Below are 19,404 nucleotides of genomic sequence, written 5' to 3' on the forward strand. Positions count from 1 at the left end.
GAATACATTCTAAATGAACCCATCCTCAAGACTACCTTTGCCAATTTGATTTGTCCAATCTATATGATGATTAAAATTGCCTACAATTACTGCAGGACTTTTCTTACAACCTACATTATTTCTTGATTTATACACTGTCCTACAATGTAGCTACTGTTAGGGGCCTATAAACCACGCCCACCAGTGACTTCTTTCCCTTGCTATTTCTTATTTCCATCCAAACTGAATTTACATCTTGCTCCTCTCAGACAAGATCATTTCTCACTACTCGCCCTTCCAAAATGTCAAGTACCACTGAATATTCAGTTCCCAGCTTTGGTCAACTTCCAACCATGTCTCTGTAATGGCAATCAGTTCATTTCTTACTATTTGTGCCATCAATTCATCTATCTTGTTACAAATGCTGTGTGTATTCAGATAAAGAGCCTTCAATTTTGTCTTTTATTATTTTTCCCTACTCTGATCCTAGTTACTGGTGCACTCTTATGCTTGGACACTCTGTCTCTTCTTGTCACACTCTGGTTGTTATCCATATCGCTAACCTGCAACATTGCCTTGTCCTTTCTCTTTAACCTTCGGAATTTTCCCTCATGATCCCACCCCCCAGTATCTAGTTTAAAACCCTCTCCACAGCCCAAGTTATATAATTCACCAGCTCGGTTCAAGTGAACCCGTCTCAATGGAACAGCTCCCTTTTTCCCCAGTACTGGTGCCAATATCCAATAACCCACTTCTCTCATACTAATCTTTGAGCTACGCATTCAACTCCCTGATCTTACTCACCTTATGCCAATTTTCTCGTGACGCAGGTAGTAATCGAGAGATTAACGACTTTCTGGTTCTACTTTTTAAGTTAGACCCTAGCTGTTCATACTCCCTCTGCAGAACCTCTTTCTTAGTCCTACTTAAATCATTGGTGCCTATGTGGACCACAACAACTGGATCTTTCCCCTCCCACTCCAACCTCCTTTCCAGCCCTGAGGACATGTCCTTAAACCTGGCACCGGGCAGGCAACACGACCTTCTGAACTCGTGCTCTTGACTGCAAAGTACAGTATCTATCCCCCTAACTAATCAGTACCCTATCACTAAACGACCAGATCAGCACCTCCACCCTCATTTACCAAATTCCACAGCACTCAGTCAAGCTGCTGCATTTGCCTACACAAACATCTTTCCCTCCAATATTTTGGAGGTTTCTTAATGTTAAGTAGATCAGGAAGGAAATAATTTAGAACAATCTGTTTCTAAAAGTCTCTTGCAATAAAAGATGATAAATTCAGCTACTAAAACAAAATAGCATCAGCCTAACTTTGCTGCAAACATAAAATTCCAATGTACCAAATTACTATCAAATAGAACATAAGAAATAGGAGCAGGAGTAGGCCATTCAGCCCCTCAAGCCTGCCCCACCATTCAATAAGATCATGGCTGGTCTGCCCCAGACCTCAACTCCTCTTTCGTGCCAGCTCCTCATAGTCCTCAACTCCCCGATATTTCAAAAATCTATCTACCTTCTCTTTAAATACTTTCAGTGATCTCGCCTCCACAACTCTCTGGGGTAGAAAATTCCAGACATTCACTAACCTCTGAGAGAAGAAATTCCTTCGCATTTCAGTGCTAAATGAGTGTCCCCTTATAAGTCCCCTAGTTTGAGATTTTCCCCACTTGTGGAAACATCTCCTCAACATCTACCCTGACAAGGCCCCTCAGAATCTTGTATGTTTCAATAGAATCACCCCTCATTCTTCTAAACTCTAATGAATAAAGGCCTATCCTGTTTAGCCGTTCTTGATAAGTCAACCCCTTCATCCCAGGAATCAGCCTAGTGAATCTCTTTTGAACTGCCTCCAATGCCAATATATTCTTTCTTAAATATGGGGATCAAAACTGTACACAGTACTCCAGGTGCGATCTTACCAACATCCTGTACAGTTGTAACAAGGCTCCCCTATTTTTAAACTCCAACCCCCTAGCAATATAGGCCAAAATTCCATTTGCCTTCTCAATTACTTGCTGCACCTGCATGCTAACTTTTTGTGTTTCATGCACAAGAACACCCAGATCCCTCTGTACTGCACTTTTTGAAGTCTCTCTCCATTTAAGTCTCTCTCCTACCAAAGTGCATGACCTCACACTTTCCTACATTAAACTCCATCTGCCAAGTTTTTGCCCACTCACTCAACCTATCTATATCCCCTTGCAGATTCCTTATGTCTTCATCATGACATGCCCTCCCACCTATTTTTGTATCGTCAGCAAATTTGGATATATTACACTCTGCCCCCTCCTCCAAGTCATTAATATAGATAGTAAATAATCGAGTCCCTAGGACTGATCCTTGTGGCACTCCACTTGTTACGTCTTTCCAACCTGAAAAGACCCATTAATCACAACTCTCTGTCTTCTGTGAGTTAACCAATCCTCAATCCATGCTAATACATTACCCCCAATACCGTGAGCTCCTATCTTGTGCAATAATATTTTATGTGGCATCTTATCGAATGCCTTCTGGAAATCTAAATATGCTACTGGGTCCCCTTTATCAACTCTGCTTGTTATACCCTCAAAGAACTCTAGAAAATTTGTCAAACATGATTTCCCTTTCCCAAAACCATGTTGACTCTGTTTGATGCGTTAAGCTTTTCTAAATGTCCTACGGTTTTCCAATCCACTGGGACCCTCCCCGAATCCAATAAGTTCTGGAATATTTCGACCAATGCCTCCACTATCTCTGCAGCCACTGCTGTTAAAACCCTCAGATGCAGGCCATCAGGTCCTGGCGACTTGTCTGCCTTTAGTCCCATTAGTATGTCAAATACTTTGTCCCTCGTGATAGAGACTGTTACAAGATCTTTCCTCCCATTAGCTCCTTGCTTATCGGATATCTGTGGGATGTTTATAGTGTCCTCCACTGTGAAGACCGATGCAAAATATTGGTTTAAATTATCTGCCATTTCCCTGTTCCCCGTTATCAATTTTCCAGTCGCATCTTCCAAGGGTCCCACGCTCACTTTAGCTACTCTCTTTTTATACACCCGTAGAAGCTCTCGCTGTTTGTTTTTATATTTCTTGCCAATTTACTTTCATAATCAATTTTCTCCCTTTTTATTAACTTTTTAGTCATCCGCTGCTGCTTCCTAAAAAATTCGCAATCTTTTGGCCTACCACTAGTTTTCGCCACTTTGTATGCCTTAGTTTTTGATTGGATACTCTTCTTTTGTTAACCACGGATGGTTCATCCTTCTCATCAAGTCCTTCTTTTTGACCGGGATAACCTTTTGCTGGGCGTTATGAAATATCTGCTTAAATGTCTGCCACTGCTCATCCACTGACCTTCCCCTTAGTCTATTTTCGCAGTCTGCTTTAGACAACTCTTTCTTCAGACCTCTGTAATTGCCGTTGTTTAAGTTGAGGACACTCGTTTGAGACCCGATTTGCTCGCCCTCAAACTAATTTGAAATTCTACCATGTTGTGATCGCTACCCCCTAGAGGATCCTTAACTACGATATCTCTTATTAATCCTACCTCATTACACCTTACTAGGGCGGCACAGTGGCGCAGTGGTTAGCACTGCAGCCTCACAGCTCCAGGGACCCGGGTTCGATTCTGGGTACTGCCTGTGTGGAGTTTGCAAGTTCTCCCTGTGTCTGCGTGGGTTTTCTCCGGGTGCTCCGGTTTCCTCCCACAAGCCAAAAGACTTGCAGGTCGATAGGTAAATTGGCCATTATAAATTGTCACTAGTATAGGTAGGTGGTAGGGAAATATAGGGACAGGTGGGGATGTTTGGTGGGAATATGGGATTAGTGTAGGATTAGTCTCAATGGGTGGTTGACGGTCGGCAAAGACTCGGTGGGCCGAAGGGCCTGTTTCAGTGCTGTATCTCTAATCTAATCTAAAATAGCCTGTTCCCTGGTAGGTTCTGCAACGTATTTCTCTAAGTAAGTGATGCACTCTACAAATTCGGCTTCCATATTACCTTTGACAATCTGATTTGTCCAATGTGCAGATTAAAATCACCCATGACAATTGTAGCACCCTTCTTACACGCCTCCATTATTTCCCAATTTATACTTTGTCCTACATTGAGGCAACTCTTTGGGGACCTGTAGACAACTCCCACCCTTCACTTCTTCCCCTTGCTATTCCTAATTTCCACCCAAACTGATTCTACATCACGATCTATTGCACCTATATCACTACTCACCACCACACGGATACCTTCCTTTATTAACAAAGCTACCCCACCTCCTTTTCCTTTTTGCCTATTTTTCTGGAATGTCGAATACCCTTGCACATTGAGTTCCCAGTCTTGGTCACCTTGCGACCACGTCTCTGCAATAGCTATCAAGTCATACTCATTAATTTTTATTTGTGCCATCAACTCATCTATCTTGTTACAAAGGCTGTGTGCATTCTGATAAAGAGACTTAAGCTTTGACTTTTTACCATTATTATTCATTCTGGTTCTAATTTCTGCTGCACTCTTCTGCGTATATTTTCTGCCCTTTCCTGTCATACTTTGATTACTGTTCGCCTCTTTCACCTGCACCTCTGCTCTCTCGTTCCTTTTTGATTTTTTAAATTTCCTTTCAATTGAACCCTCCCCCCTACTAATTCATTTAAAGTCCTATCTACAACTCTAGTTATACGATTTGCCAGGGCACTGGTCCCAGCATGGTTCAAATGCAGCCCGTCTCAACGGAACAGCTCTCTCCTTCCCCAGTACTGGTGCCAGTGCCCAATGAATTTCTCCTGCACCAATCTTTGAGCCACGCGTTTACCTCTCTAATCTTATTTATCCTATGCCAATTTGCACGTGGCTCAGGTAGTAATCCAGAGATTATTAACTTTGTCATTCTGCCTTTTAATTTAGCCCCGAGCTGCTCGTAGTCCCTCAGCAGAACCTCTTTCCTAGTCCTACCTATGTCGTTGGTATCTACGTGGACCACGACAACTGGATCCTTCCCCTCCCACTCCAAGTTCCTCTCCAGCCCAGAAATCACTTACATGTATGAAATTTTCTCAACCAATTTCACCTGTTTCAATAATTTGTGTCACAATTGCTCAGGGACATGAGACATTATTAAAAATTAGCTATAAAGCGGTTTATCAAAATCCAAATGTAACCATAGGTTATCTTGATAAAGAGTTGCCTTTTTGAATATAAATATTTTTCATTTCAGCATCGCTCAATGTTAACCCTCTGAAAAGTGAATTCCTTTAAAACTGTCAAAACACATCTCCCAAACAAGTTCTGACAAAAGGTCATCAACCTGAAACATTAACTTTCTTTCTCTCTCCACAGATACTGCGTGGACTGTTGAGTATTTCCAGCATTTGCTTTTTTTATTTCAGATTTCCAGCAGGTTGCCATTTTGCCTTTATCAAACAAATTATATATTACTCTTACAGGAATTGCAGGCAGTTGAATAAATATTAAAGTGTTCAGATAGCTAGAAGAGACTGAAATTTTTTGTTTCTAGCTGGTAAATCAGTAAAATACATTTTTTTTAAATTGAAGATCCCCTCATTATGTACCTGCTGCAGCCAAATCAAAAATATGGAATTATTATTCTATAGGCAGCTTCCAAAAGTGACTCGCAGATTCTAATAACTGCCATTTCAATTTTTCTTGCCTCTCTATGGAGAAGCACTTATTGCCTCCACTCAGTTCTTCGAAAGAACATTGTTAAGATTATGAACTCAGCATGTGGTGAACTGTTAGTATATTCTGTGGCACAATATACTGGAGTGTTAACGTGCCTCCAATTATGCCATATTTCTTAACTCATATCAATCGTGATAATTTTTTGAAAATTTTAATTTTGATACTGTCACACCAACTTGCTTTGTTGAATGATAATTTTCTTTAATCCATTGAATGGAGATCTGAATTTATACTTTTTGAAGAAATTTAAAAAACAGATTTAAAAAATGACTTTGCTAGTAGTTTAAGATGGCCACCTCATTTTTGCAACACTGTATCCTGCATTGCAAGGCCTGTGAGGTGGAGATGAAATGGTTGCTCATCCCAGCAAGAACCAAGACCCAGGAAGTTTATGGGAACTATCTGTTCTTTTTAGCAAGAGAAACACTGTGACCATATTTGAATCACTGGGTGACTGTCATGTGACAAGCCCTGACCCATCTGTGGTTTAAGCTTGTGTTTCTCTGCAGCAGCAAGGAGATGCTTGTGGACTCTGACACGTGCAGACCCAAGTAGGGATCCGTCTCTCTCCCTCTCTCCATTTCAGCTTTCAAGCTTCGAGCTCTGCCTGTTGACTGACCAACTTTGAATACTCCAGCTACAATCAGAAACCCTGTTGGATGAAATCATCCGCATCGCTGTCGCCACGCGACCCACCGAAAGAGTCATCTACCTCTTCAAACAAAAAGCCTCAGGACCACGGAATTCATCCAGAAGTCAGCTGAATCACCAAACGCCACAGACTGTATCCCCCTTTTTTCTATGGACTCTAAATCATACAATCTACCTTTCCCCACTCTGTAACCTACTTGTGTGTGTAAACCTCTAGTGCGTGTGTGACTGGACGTTGGCACATAGTTTATTATCTTCATTCATTCGATTTAGGTACAATAAATCTTTCTTTGTTAAACTCAAGAAAACCTGCCCAATTGGTTCTTGTTATTATCATAGCAATCAAACACCTACTGAATTGGCCAATACATCCACTTTAAGAAAGAATTAAACCTGTTGTGGTCAAACAAGGAGAGGGAAAAGGGAAAAGACCCCTCCCTACTTGACTAGAGCTATACAAAAATCCAATGTTTTCAAATAGTTCATGGGCTATTGTTTAAGCCTGGGTAACAAGCATTTTTTTTCCATTCTAAAATCATAAAATTGAATGGTTTGGTTTATTCAGAGAAAATTAAATCAAACCAGAAAATCAGCAGGGCCTGGAAATTTGTCTCCAAACTCAGTGGTGTTTAAAAAAAAAATCTTAGTTCTACACATTTCCACATTCTATACTCCTAGCAATCCAACAATCCCAATGATCTATTTTTGTGGAAAAATCTGGAGGCAAGATAAAGAAAAGTTATAGATGTTAAAAAAAAGTTAGTGGAAGAAAGTCAATATGCTGAAAACTAACCATAACAAGTATGATCTGGTTAGAAACCACCACTTTCTAAACTGAGCAGCACAGTTAACATGCAAGTCATTTTTTCTCCTCTCAATATCTTACCATTCTGTGTGAGTTTCGTCGAACACACCAAAGTGGAAATTTGAAATGAGTCCTTGCTGATGGCAAAGTTTCCAAAACTGTGCATATTTTTCCCAGTCATTGTGTAGCCTTTCTCCTCAAGTGCCAGTTTAGTTGCTGGCAGATTTAAATATGGTGATGCATCTTCCAGTTTTTTGGCATCCCACTGTTAAAAAAAAAATTAGACTCTATAATGTGCTATATTTCAATATATATATTAAAAGCACAACTTTTATAAGATTATCCAGCTTTTAAGCCTCTTCAGTGGTATCAATGTGTGCACATATACCATTACAAACCAACATACCTTGTATACAATTAGGTCATGTTCTCCATCTCTTAGTGTGGTTCCATCATACCTCATGAGCTTCACAAATGCCAATGCAAATATCTTCTCAGATTTGTCTTTAGCTAAACAAAGAAGGAACCACTGAATTTTAAATATTTTTTGTGATATATGAAACACTTCAGCAAACACCAAAGTAAGCACACATGCCTACATTCACCAAACACAATATAAATTTTACAACTAAAAGAACTGCCGTGTGCTAAGCACAGGCCTTATCTTTATGTATTGGATTAGTACTGTAGAAAAAGAGGCAACTATTTAAAACCGAGAAATTGTGATCTGCATTTGATGGAGGAAAATCTGTAATCCCAAAAGCAACATTTTTCTTCTTTTGAAAAATTAGCTTTCCAAACAGGGTTTCTAATTTTATTGATGCAGTTAAACAATTTCTGTTCAGAGACTGTCGCATTGTACTTAGGGGCCTGGATGGACACAAAGGTGGCAACCATGATCCTGTACTTTGGCAAATTCAGTAGTGTGGTGAGATGGGGCAGTAATGTCATGCTGCTGTTTAGTGAGGTTCCCCTTCCAACAGATAAGAATCTGTTCAGCTTCTAATGGCCTTGTGTGAAGGGGGAATTAAGTGCACTACTTAGGCTATGGAAGAAGAGTTGTGGAGAAGGCAGAAATTCAGCAACTTTCTGAAATAATTTTCTGGTCCACACTTCAACTCTCAGACGTCTGCTGGCAGGAGTTTCCATGCCTTGCGGCTGTATAAACCAAATGCTTGTTTGCACAACAATTTCATATTCAATTGTTCTAAAAAGTATTTTTATTGAACAAAATGACTGTGAATGATGGAGATATATCCTGTTTCAGGCCTGAATGTTACTTTTTTTTTTAAATTGGAATTTATAGGTTGCCAGGACATAACAATTTTATCTTCTCATGTCTACTTTTGAGAGCACCGTGGGAAACACATCCAAGTTAAAATAGTTTCATTTCTTAAACAAACATAAATGTAACAGGACAAAGCTGACATGTTGCCTAGCAAGTATCAGGAGTCGTAAAGTACATCTAAGTGATTAAAAATAATTAACTAGGCTATCACTTGCCTGCTGTCTGATTGCAGACAATATTATCTGTGTTGGAGACCATCAAGAGAGGCAGAGGCAGGGAGGGGAGACTTTCACCCAATGTGAGTGTGTTGTTTTGTTGTAAAGATATGAAAATTGTATGAAAACCTATGAACTCTTTTAATCAGCAGTTTTGATCAGTAAGTATGTTTTCTTAATCTTCCTTTTGTCCCACCTTAGAGCACTAAGAGAGAGATATATTTGAGAGGTTTTTTTTTAAATTTGTTTCATGGGATGTGGGCATCACTGGCAAGGCCAGCATTTGCTGCCCATCCCTAATTGCCCTTGAGGTGGTGGTGGTGAGCTGCCTTCTTGAACCGCTGCAGTCCATCTGGTGTGGGTCCACCCACAGTGCTGTTAGGAAGGGAGTTCCAGGATTTTGATCTGGCAACAGTGAAGGAACGGCGATATATTTCCAAGACAGGATGATACGAGTCTTAGAAGGGAACTTGCAGATGGTGGTGTTCCCACGTGTCTGCTGCCCTTGTCCTTCTAGGTCTAAGAGGTCACTGGTTTGGAAGGTGCTGTTGAAGGAGGCGTGGTTAGTTGCCACAGTGCATTTTGTAGATGGTACATGCTGCTGCCACTGTGCATCCGTGGCACAGGGACTGAATGTTTAAGCTGGTGGATGGGGTGCTGATCAAGCGGGCTGCTTTGTCCTAGATGGTGTCAAGTTTCCTGACTTGTTGGAATTACACTCATCCAGGCAAGTGGAGAGTATTCCATCACACTCCTGACTTGTGCCTTGTAGATGGTGGATAGGCTTTGGGGAGACACAAAGTGGGTTACTCACTGCAGAATTCCCAGCCTCTGGCCTGCTCTTGTAGCCATGGTATTTATATGGCTACTCCAGTTCAGTTCCTGGTCAATGGGAAATTCAGTGATGGTAATGCCATTGAATGTCAAGGGTAGACGGTCAGATTCTGTCTTGCTGGAGAGCATCATTGCCTGGTACTTGTGCGGCGCAAATGTTGTCCAGGTCTTTCTGCATATAGACCCGACTGCTTCAGTATCCAAGGAGTTGCAAAAGGTACTGAACATTGTACAATCATCAGCGAACATCCTCACTTCTGACCTTATGATGGAGGGAAGGTCATTGATGAAGCAGATGTAGATGGCTGGGCTTAGGACAAAACCCAAAGGAACTCCTTCATCAATGCCCTGGGCTGAGATGATTGGCCTCCACCAACCACAAAGATTTTCCTTTGTGCAAGGTATGACTCCAACCAGTGGAGAGTTTTTCCCCGGTTTCCCATTGACTTCAATTTGGCTAAGGCTCCTTGATGACACACCACTGCTGCCTTGATATCAAGAGCAATCACTCTCACCTCACCTGATAAAACTGAGACTGGAGTCTTTTCTTGTAAGTTCATTTCTTGCAGCATCTCTATACAAGCCAGATGCTATAGTGAACGCTGTCAAGCATTTTACATACAAAAGCTTTAAATCAAATAAGCGCAGTTCAAATATAAAATATTTACTTCAGAATGATACTGGTGATTTATCAACATTTTTTTGGAACAGATACTGTTAAGTGAAGTACTGTAACTTATCTAAATCTGCTACTGTATTACCCAGGGTATTGCTCTGGGGACATGGATTCAAATCCCACCACAGCAAAAGGTGGAATCTGAATTCAATTAATAAATCTGGAATTAAAAGTTAGTCTAATGATGGCCATGAAACCATTGTCAATTGTTGTAAAAACCCATCTGGTTCACTCATGTCATTTAGGGAAGGAAATCTGCTGTCCTTACCTGATCTGGCCTACATGCGACTCTAGACCCACAGCAATGTGGTTAACTCTTACATGCCCTCTGAAATGGCCTAGCAAGCCACTCAGTTGTATCTAACCACTAAGAAGTCAAAAAAAAAGAAACCAGATGAACCACCTGGCATCGACCTAGGCACCGGAAACGTCAATGGCAAACCAAGCCCTGTCGACCCTGCAAAGTCCTCCTTACTAAAATCTAGAGGCTTGTGCCAAAGTTGGGAGAGCTGTCCCACAGACTAGTCAAGCAACAGCCTGACATAGTCATACTCACGGAATCATACCTGACAGACAATGTCCCAGACACTGCCCTCACCAGCTTCGGGTATGTCCTGTCCCACCGGCAGGATCAACCCAGCAGAGGTGGCGGCACAGTGGCATCGGGAGGGAGTTGCCCTTGGAGTCCTCAACATCGACTCTGGACCCCATGAAGTCTCATGGTATCAGGTCAAACATGGACAAGGAAACCTCCTGCTGATTACCACCTACCGCCCTCCCTCAGCTGATGTGTCAGTACTACTCCATGTTGAACAGTACTTGGAGGAAGCATCGAGGGTGGCAAGGGCACAGAATGCACTCTGGGTGGAGGACTTCAATGTCCATCACCAAGAGTGGCTCGGTAGCACCACTACTGAGCGAGCAGGCCAATTCCTAAAGGACATAGCTGCTAGAATGGGTATGCGGCAGGTGGTGATGGAACCAACAAGAGGGAAAAACATACTTCACCTCGTCCTCACCAATCTGCCTGCCGCAGATGCATCTGTCCATGATAGTATTTGCAGGAGTGACCACTGCACAGTCCTGCTGGAGACAAAGTTCCACCTTCACATTGAGGATACCCTCCATCATGTCGTGTGGCACTACCACCGTACTAAATGGGATAGATTTCGAACAGATCTAGCAATGCAAAACTGAGCATCCATGAGGCACTGTGGGCCATCAGCAGCAGCAGAATTGTATTCAACCACTATCTGTAACCTCATGGCCTGGCATGTCCCCCACTCCACCATTCCCATCAAGCCAGGAGACCAACCGTGGTTCAATGAAGAGTGCAGGAGGGCATGCCAGGAGCAGCACCAAGCATACCTCAAAATGACGGGTCAACCAAGTAAAGCTACAACACTGGACTACTTGCATGCCAAACAGCGTAAGCAGCATACGATAGACAGAGTCAAGCGATCCCATAACCAACAGATCAGATCTAAGCTCTAAAGTCCAGCCACATCCAGCCAAGAATGGTGGTGGACAATTAAACAACTAACTGGAGGAGGTGGCTCCACAAATATCCCCATCCTCGATGATGGGGGAGCCATCATAAGATAAGGCTGAAGAATTTGCAACAATCTTCAGCCAGAAGTGCCGAGTAGATGATCCATCTTGGCCTCCTCCTGAAGTCCCCAGCATCACAAATGCCAGACTTCAGCCAATTCAATTCACTCCGTGTGATATCAAGAAACGACTGAAGGCACTAGATACTACAGAAGTTATGGGCCCTAACAATATTCCGGCAATAGTACAAAAGACCTGTGCTCCAGAACGTTCCATGCCCCTAGCCAAACTGTTCCATACAGCTACAAAACTGGCATCTACCCTGCAATGTGGAAAATTGCCCAGGTATGTCCTGTACACAAAAAGCAGGACAAAGCAAAGCAGGACAAGTCCAACCTGGCCAATTACCTCATCAGTCTATTCTCAATCAGTAAAGTGATGGAAGGTGTCATCAACAGTGCCATCAAGCGGCACTTGCTTAGCAATAACCTGCTCAGTGACGCTCAGTTTGGGTTCCGCCAGGGCCACTCAGCTCCTGACCTCATTACAGCCTTCGTTCAAACATGGACAAAAGAGCTGAACTCCAGAGGTGAGCGGAGAATGACTGCCCTTGACATCAAGGCAGCATGTGACAGAGTATGGCATCAAGGAGCCCTAGCAAAACTGAGGTCAATGAGAATCAGGGGGAAAACTCTCTGCTGGTTGGAGTCACACCTAGTGCAAAGGAAGATGGTTGTGGTTGCTGGAGGTCAATCATCTGAGCTCCAGGACATCACTGCAGGAGTTCCTCGGGGTAATGTCCTAGGCCCAACCATTTTCAGCTGCTTCACCAATGACCTTCCTTCAATCATAAGGTCAGAAGTGGGGATGTTCAGCACCATTCGTGACGACTCAGATACTGAAGCAGTCCGTGTAGAAATGCAGCAAGATTTGGACAATATCCAGGCTTGGGCTGATAAGTGGCAAGTAACATTCGCACCACACAAGTGACAGGCAATGACCATCTCCAACAAGAGAGAATCTAACCATCTCCCCTTGACATTCAATGGCATTACCATCACTGAATCCCCCACTATCAACATCCTCGGGGCTACCATTGACCAGAAACTGAACTGCAGTTGCCATATAAATACCATGGCTACAAGAGCAGGTCAGAGGCTAGGAATCCTGAGGCGAGTAACTCACCTCCTGACTCCCCAAAGCCTGTCCACCATCTACAAGACAGTCAGGAGTGTGATGGAATACTCTCCACTTGCCTGGATGGGTGCAGCTCCTACAACACTCAAGAAGCTCGACACTATCCAGGACAAAGCAGCCCGCTTGATTGGCACCCCATCTACAAACATTCACTCCCTCCACCACCGACGCACAGTGGCAGCAGTGTGTACCATCTACAAGATGTATTGCAGCAACACACCAAAGTTCCTTAAACAGCGCCTTCCAAACTCATGACCTCTACCAACTAGAAGGACAAGAGCAGCAAATGCATGGGAACATCACCACCTGCAAGTTCCCCTCAAGTCACACACCATCCTGACTTGGAACTATATCACCGTTCCTTCACTGTCGCAGGGTCAAAATCCTGGAACTCCCTCCCTAACAGCACTGTGGGTGTACCTACCTCCCATGGACTGCAGCAGGTCAAGAAGGCAGCTCACCACCTTCTCAAGGGCAATTAGGGATGGGAAATAAATGCTGGCCTAGCCAGTGACACCCAATTCCCATGAATGAATAAAAAAAAAATGTGTGCTATTTTGTCTCCTAATAAACATTAATTACTGAATTTTCTGCCTGAACCATATGATCTGTCAGCATGTTATTTTCCGCCACTTTTGGAGAGATCAGGAGTTGAGGTTATATGTGCAAACCAACATTAAAAGTGTTAATTGTTCACCTTGGGCATACTACACCCTTGATGGTTAATACACAAGGTCAAGATTCTGATCACATGGACGCCAACTTCTGCAAATATAAATATGGAAAGGAAGCCCAAATCATAATAACGGCATCACGGTTTTCAAAATACTGCCTACAAAAGGTTTTTAATTATGCTTAAAGGGCAGGTTTGTCATAAATAAATGCAAAAAAAAAGTAGCTTCATTGTTTAGCGCATTTTATAAAATAAAAATTTGCTGATGTACTTACAATCTTGAGATGATCGATGTCGGAATGTGAACCTCAAATGGCTACGATTTACATCTTCAATAGGAATTGCCACCTACAAAATAAGACCAATAGATATGCAAGCTAAAGTTTACAAACACTGTTCCTGGGCTTGTTTTAACTTTTGCAATTCCAGCTCATCCACAGAGGACATACCTTTACCGTCTCATACCAACGGGGCTGCTTCACTTGATAGTAAATAACCGATTTATATTCAGAGATACCTTCATCTCCCGCACCAGGAAAAATTACATTCTTTTAAAAACAAGAAGAAAATATCAATAGTTTTATAAACAGAATACATTTCAGGAATTGAAAAATTACTGAATAACATTCAAGACAAAATTTATGCAAGACTGAGGCAATTACATGAAATTCATGCTCAGCACCATCCAATGTTCAGGATATATTTCACATGAGGACAGAGTTGAAATAACAATAATTGTTAAATACGAAAAACACAGCACAAGAATTAATTCTGGAAAATATTAACTGTTCCATACATATCAGCCCAACATGCTATCAGCCCCAGAGTTATATCATCCACAACAGTCATACCTCCAAACGCTTGCCTTCTTCATCATATACCATCATTGTGACCTCCACATTCTTGGAAGTTGTTTTGTTGCCTTTGTCAAACTCCCCTAGCACTAGTGTAACATAGATGTCATTACGAACATCACCTTGGTGAGGAAATAAGGATAAGAATTCTTAAATATTTCATGTTTTTAAGATCTTTGTAGGTAAAAGAAAAATTATTTTCCTGTATTATTTCTAATTATTTACAACTGGAGATATGATCATTTGAAAGTAACTTTTAAATGCAAATTAGAACTGCCATCAGCACACAAGGGGTAAGTAAACTCCACATACTTTTAATCCTCCTACCAGCAAAAGTAGCATTAAAACCACAAAATTTCAAAAGTAGGTCAAGCAACATTTGGTTAGAAGATTATTTGAGGAAAACACCAAGTAGCAGCTTTTGAAGTAAAGATTGAGCTTTTCAAAATACAGGGAAAATCACGTTTTAAACAACGGCACCAGTGGTGGGGTATGACCTTCTTTGGGAAGACCCTATGCTACCAGGTTGTAATTGTAGGATATACTGCACAATTTTCCAGGTCTTATCAAGTGATGAGTTATCCAGAAAAAGCTATAATTCAACTTGCATTGATGAAGCAAGTTTCTTCCAACTGAAGAAATCTGAGGCAGCAGATAAAGCCTCAAAACCTTAACTCATGAGACAACTGAAATTCAAACAATTTTTCGCATGATGACGGATACAATCTGAAAACAGATTGATCTGCATGTCAAACAAAATAATGTCGGTTCACTACAAAGTGCGGGTCAAATCTAAGATTCTGTTAAATAAACGGTTGCATCAGCCAGGTCAAACTTGGATATCAAAGAATTCGTCAAACAACATTCCTGTAGATGATACATGTGAACTGCAGAAGCATGAACTCCCAATAAGCAGAATGCATGCTCTTGTTCTAGCAACATTCATTACAAGACCATCATTTTTCCAATCCTGTAATCCAACAGATTATAATCCAATTCTCTTGGATATGAGGAGGAAAGATAGATATTACCAACTTCTGAGAAGCCTGGGTCACTAAGCCAGCCCTCAATATGGAATCAGATGTTTTTCAAGTTGCTAATTCATATCTGGCCCTCCTTTGAACCAATAGTTCCTATCTCTATACAAGATCCTCAAGTGTCAATTGATGCTAAGCAACAGAAACTCCATAAACTAACTAAGGGGAACTATGTGGGCATGAAAGCTGATCTAGCTGAAGTGAACTGGGTTACTAGGCTAGGAGATTGATCAATAGAGAAGCAGTGGCAGACATTTAAGGGGATATTTCAGAATACCAATAAATATATTCCTACTATAAAGAAAAATTCGAAGGGGAGGATCCACCATCCGTGGTTAATTAAAGAAGTTAAGGAAAAAGCATATAATTGTGCAAAGATGAGCGACAGGTCAGATGATTGGTCAGAATTTAAATAACAGCAGAGAATGACTAAGGGTAATCAGGAGAAAGAAATTAGAGTACGAGAGGAATGTAGCTAGAAATGTAAAAACGGATAACAAGAGTTTCTACAGTATTTAAAAAGGAAAAGGGTAAGTAAAGTGAGTGTTGGTCCTTTAGAGTGAGAATGGGGAGTTAATAGTAGATAATAAGGAAATGGCAGATGAAATGAACAAATATTTTGCTTCTGTCTTCACTACAGAGGATACAAAAGACATTCCAGTAATAGCTGTAAATCAGGAGATGGAAGGAAGAGAGAAACTTGGTGAAATTACTATCACCGGGGAAGCGGTATTGAGAAAACTGATGAAGCTGCGGACTCACAAGTCCCAGGTCCTCAAAGACTTCATCCTACGGTCTTAAAAGAGGTGACTAATGAGATGGTAGATGCGTTGGTGTTAATTTTTCAAAATTTGCTAGATTCTGGAAAGGTTCCATCAGACTGGAAAGTAGCAAATACAACCCCTCTATTCAAGAAGGGGGAGAGGCAGAAAACAGGTAACTATAGACCAGTTAGCTTGACATCTGTTGTGGGAAAGGTTTTAGAATTGATCATGAAGGAGGTAAGAGCTGGGCACTTAGAAAAACTCAAGTTAATCGAGAATCGTCAACATGGTTTTGTAAAAGGGAAATCATGTTCAACCAATTTATTGGAGTTCTTTGAAGGAGTAACATGCGCTGTAGATAAAGGAGAGCCCATTGACATACTGTACTTGGAGTTCCAAAAGGCATTTGACAAGGTGCCATATAAAAGGTTATTGAGCAACGTAGGAGCGCATGGTGTAGGGGTTAACATATTAGCATGGATCGAAGATTGGCTGGCTGGCTGGCAGAAAACAGAGGGTATGCATAAATGGGTCCTTTTCTGAGTGGCAGGATGTTACGAGTAGAGTCCTGCAAGGGTCTGTGTTGGGGCCTCAACTCTTTACAATTTATATCAATGACTCAGATGAGGGGAGCGAAGGCATGGTAGTTAAATTTGCAGATGACACAAAATAGGTAGGACAGTATGTTGTGAAGAGGACATAAGGAGGTTGCAGACCAATATAGATAGGTTGAACGAGTGGGCAAAAATCTGGCAGATGGAGTATTATGTGGGAAAATGAGAAGTTGCTCACTTTAGCAGGAAGAATAAAAATGTAGAGTATTTCTTAAACAAAAAATGACTGCAGAATTCCGGGGTGCAGAGGGATCTAGGTGTTATACTGCATGAGTCACAAAAGGTTAGTATGCAGGTACAGCAAGTAATAAAGGCAGCTAATGGAATGCTATCCTTTATTAAGAAAGGAACTGCAAATAAAAATAAGGATGTTATGCTTCAGTTATACAGGGCATTGGTGAGACCACATCTCAAATACTGTGTGCAGTTTTGGTCTCCTTATTTAAGGAAGGATGTAAATGCGTTGGAGTCGGTTCAGAGGAGGTTTACTAGATTGATAAACTGGAATGAGCGGGTTGTCTTATGAGGAAAGGTTGGACAGACTGGTCTTGTTTTCACTGTAGTTTAGAAGAGTGAAGGGAGACTTGACTGAAGTATATAAGATTCTGAACAGTCTTGACAAGGTGGATATGGAAAGGATATTTCCTCTTGTGGGTGAGTCGAGAACTAGGGGGCACTGTTTTAAAATTAGGGGTCGCCCTTTTAGGACGGAGATGAGGAGAAATGTTTTCTCTCAGAGGGTTGTGTGACTTTGGAACTCTGCCTCAGAAGGTGGTGTAGGCGCGGTCACTGAATATTTTTAAGGCGGAGGTAGATAAGATCCTTGTTAGACAAGGGAATCAAAGGTTATCGGGGGTAGATGGGAGCGTGGAATTTGAAACACAAACACATCAGCCATGATCTTATTAAATAGCGGAGCAGGCTCAAGAGGCCGAATGGCCTACTTCTGCTCCTAATTCGTTTGTTCTATGTTCTTCACCCAATGGTAGGAGAAAGGGGGGGAGGGGTTCTTTAGGGAGCCCCTGGACTTCCCACAACAAAAATGAAACATTTATGTCTAGTTTTAACTTGGTATTGGCTTCTTAAATACAGTCACAGTACATGAGGACTCAAAATCTAACTGTACTCAGATAACACATCCCAGTCTAACCTAATGTTGCAATGACACCTGTTCAGTTGTTTCCAGGCAATTGTGAGAGGAAGCAGCTGGGCTACACAATTCAAACACAAACACAAATTCTGATTTGCTCAGTAATGCTCCTGATTATTTGAAAATTTATTTCACAATTCTGGAAAACCACAAAGCCCCAACAACTACATTTGTATTAACCTGGAGTGCTTTAATCAAAATGTTGGTCTGGAACTATCAAAGAAATTAGGTCAGGCCAGGTAGGTCATGTGGTTGCTAAGAAAATAACTTGATGGAAAATAGTTATTGTGCACAGATATTGCAAACTTTATTATTTCCATATTCAGGGAGGGAGCACAGTCTAATATCTACTGTAAATATTACATCCATTAAAAATCTTGCATCTGTGAATACTTCCTGTATGCAAACTCTTAATTGCTGATGTTGAATTTTCATCAGATTTTTCTGTCAGCTTTGCCATTATGAATTCCCATGCCCATATTTATAATGGAAACTGCCTAGGAAAACCTGTCACTGTAATTATACTTTCCCACCAGTTTTGGCACTGTAACACCTAAATTTTGTATCTCCCTGCTCCTAAACCTGCAGTGCAAAGAAACCAACCAAACAACTATTTCTCTGCATTACAAAGTGGCACTGGTTTTGCTATTTAACTAGAAAATATAAAAACCAGGGACGATAAATTGGTCATTGCAATGAAATTAAAAACACACTGCCATTTCATTCCACATTACTTGCTTTTAATGTTAATGTTTACAGTGAGCAAAAATACAGACAGGTTACGATAATTAAATCACTTGATATCAAACTCACCAGGCATTATTATTTCAGGGAAACCCATTTTTCTTGCAACTGCTGTAGTTCTGTCAATTAGATGTGGAAATTCTTTTCGAATCTGATGAACATCACCTAACAACAGTTTCATTGTCACCCACAAACCTAGGTGAATAAAATAGATACCAAAAAAAAAATCACTCTTCAAACTTTCATCTACTAGATCAGACAATTTATCTTCACAGTGGAAAAGGAACTAGCTTTTAAAATTCAGTGATACCACAGTTGAATTCCGAGGGACAATAATTGTTCGCCAATATGTTTTATTCATAGTACAGAGTTTTATGAACTGCAGGTAAGAAATTCAATCTACAAATGTTTCTACCATATCCTTCCAAATAAAGTGGTGTTCAAAAACAAGCAGAGATGGGGCCTGGAGTTGAGATGGGGGCCATTTTGGATAAAAGTACAGCTAGGTAATTTCACAAACTGAGGAATATAATAAAGCAACTGGAGTTTCTACAATCAAAAAAAGGTACCAAAATGGACAAAACTATATTTAAAGGACTTTTTCCAAAACATGTACAGACAAACCCCTGTAAGGGAGGGCCTTTTCAGAGTTGGGTACATTTCAATGGCGCAGTGGTAA

The 19,404-nt window shown here is 41.2% G+C and overlaps 1 protein-coding gene across 2 annotated transcripts in view; it reads right to left on the reverse strand.

The window, feature by feature from the left end:
- The window catches only part of dock1 (dedicator of cytokinesis 1), a 744,225-nt gene that overhangs the window by 554,214 nt on the left and 170,607 nt on the right, over positions 1-19,404 (reverse strand). For both annotated transcript variants that reach the window (XM_068052738.1, XM_068052739.1), the window contains exons 13-18: positions 18,795-18,920; positions 14,414-14,538; positions 14,012-14,110; positions 13,838-13,910; positions 7,535-7,638; positions 7,210-7,393 (exon numbers count right to left, since the gene is read on the reverse strand). In XM_068052738.1, the coding sequence (XP_067908839.1) occupies positions 7,210-7,393; positions 7,535-7,638; positions 13,838-13,910; positions 14,012-14,110; positions 14,414-14,538; positions 18,795-18,920 (711 nt within the window). The remainder of the gene's footprint in view (positions 1-7,209; positions 7,394-7,534; positions 7,639-13,837; positions 13,911-14,011; positions 14,111-14,413; positions 14,539-18,794; positions 18,921-19,404) is intronic.

The sequence above is a fragment of the Heterodontus francisci genome, chromosome 20, assembly GCF_036365525.1.
Source record: "Heterodontus francisci isolate sHetFra1 chromosome 20, sHetFra1.hap1, whole genome shotgun sequence".
In the NCBI taxonomy this organism is placed as follows: domain Eukaryota; kingdom Metazoa; phylum Chordata; class Chondrichthyes; order Heterodontiformes; family Heterodontidae; genus Heterodontus; species Heterodontus francisci.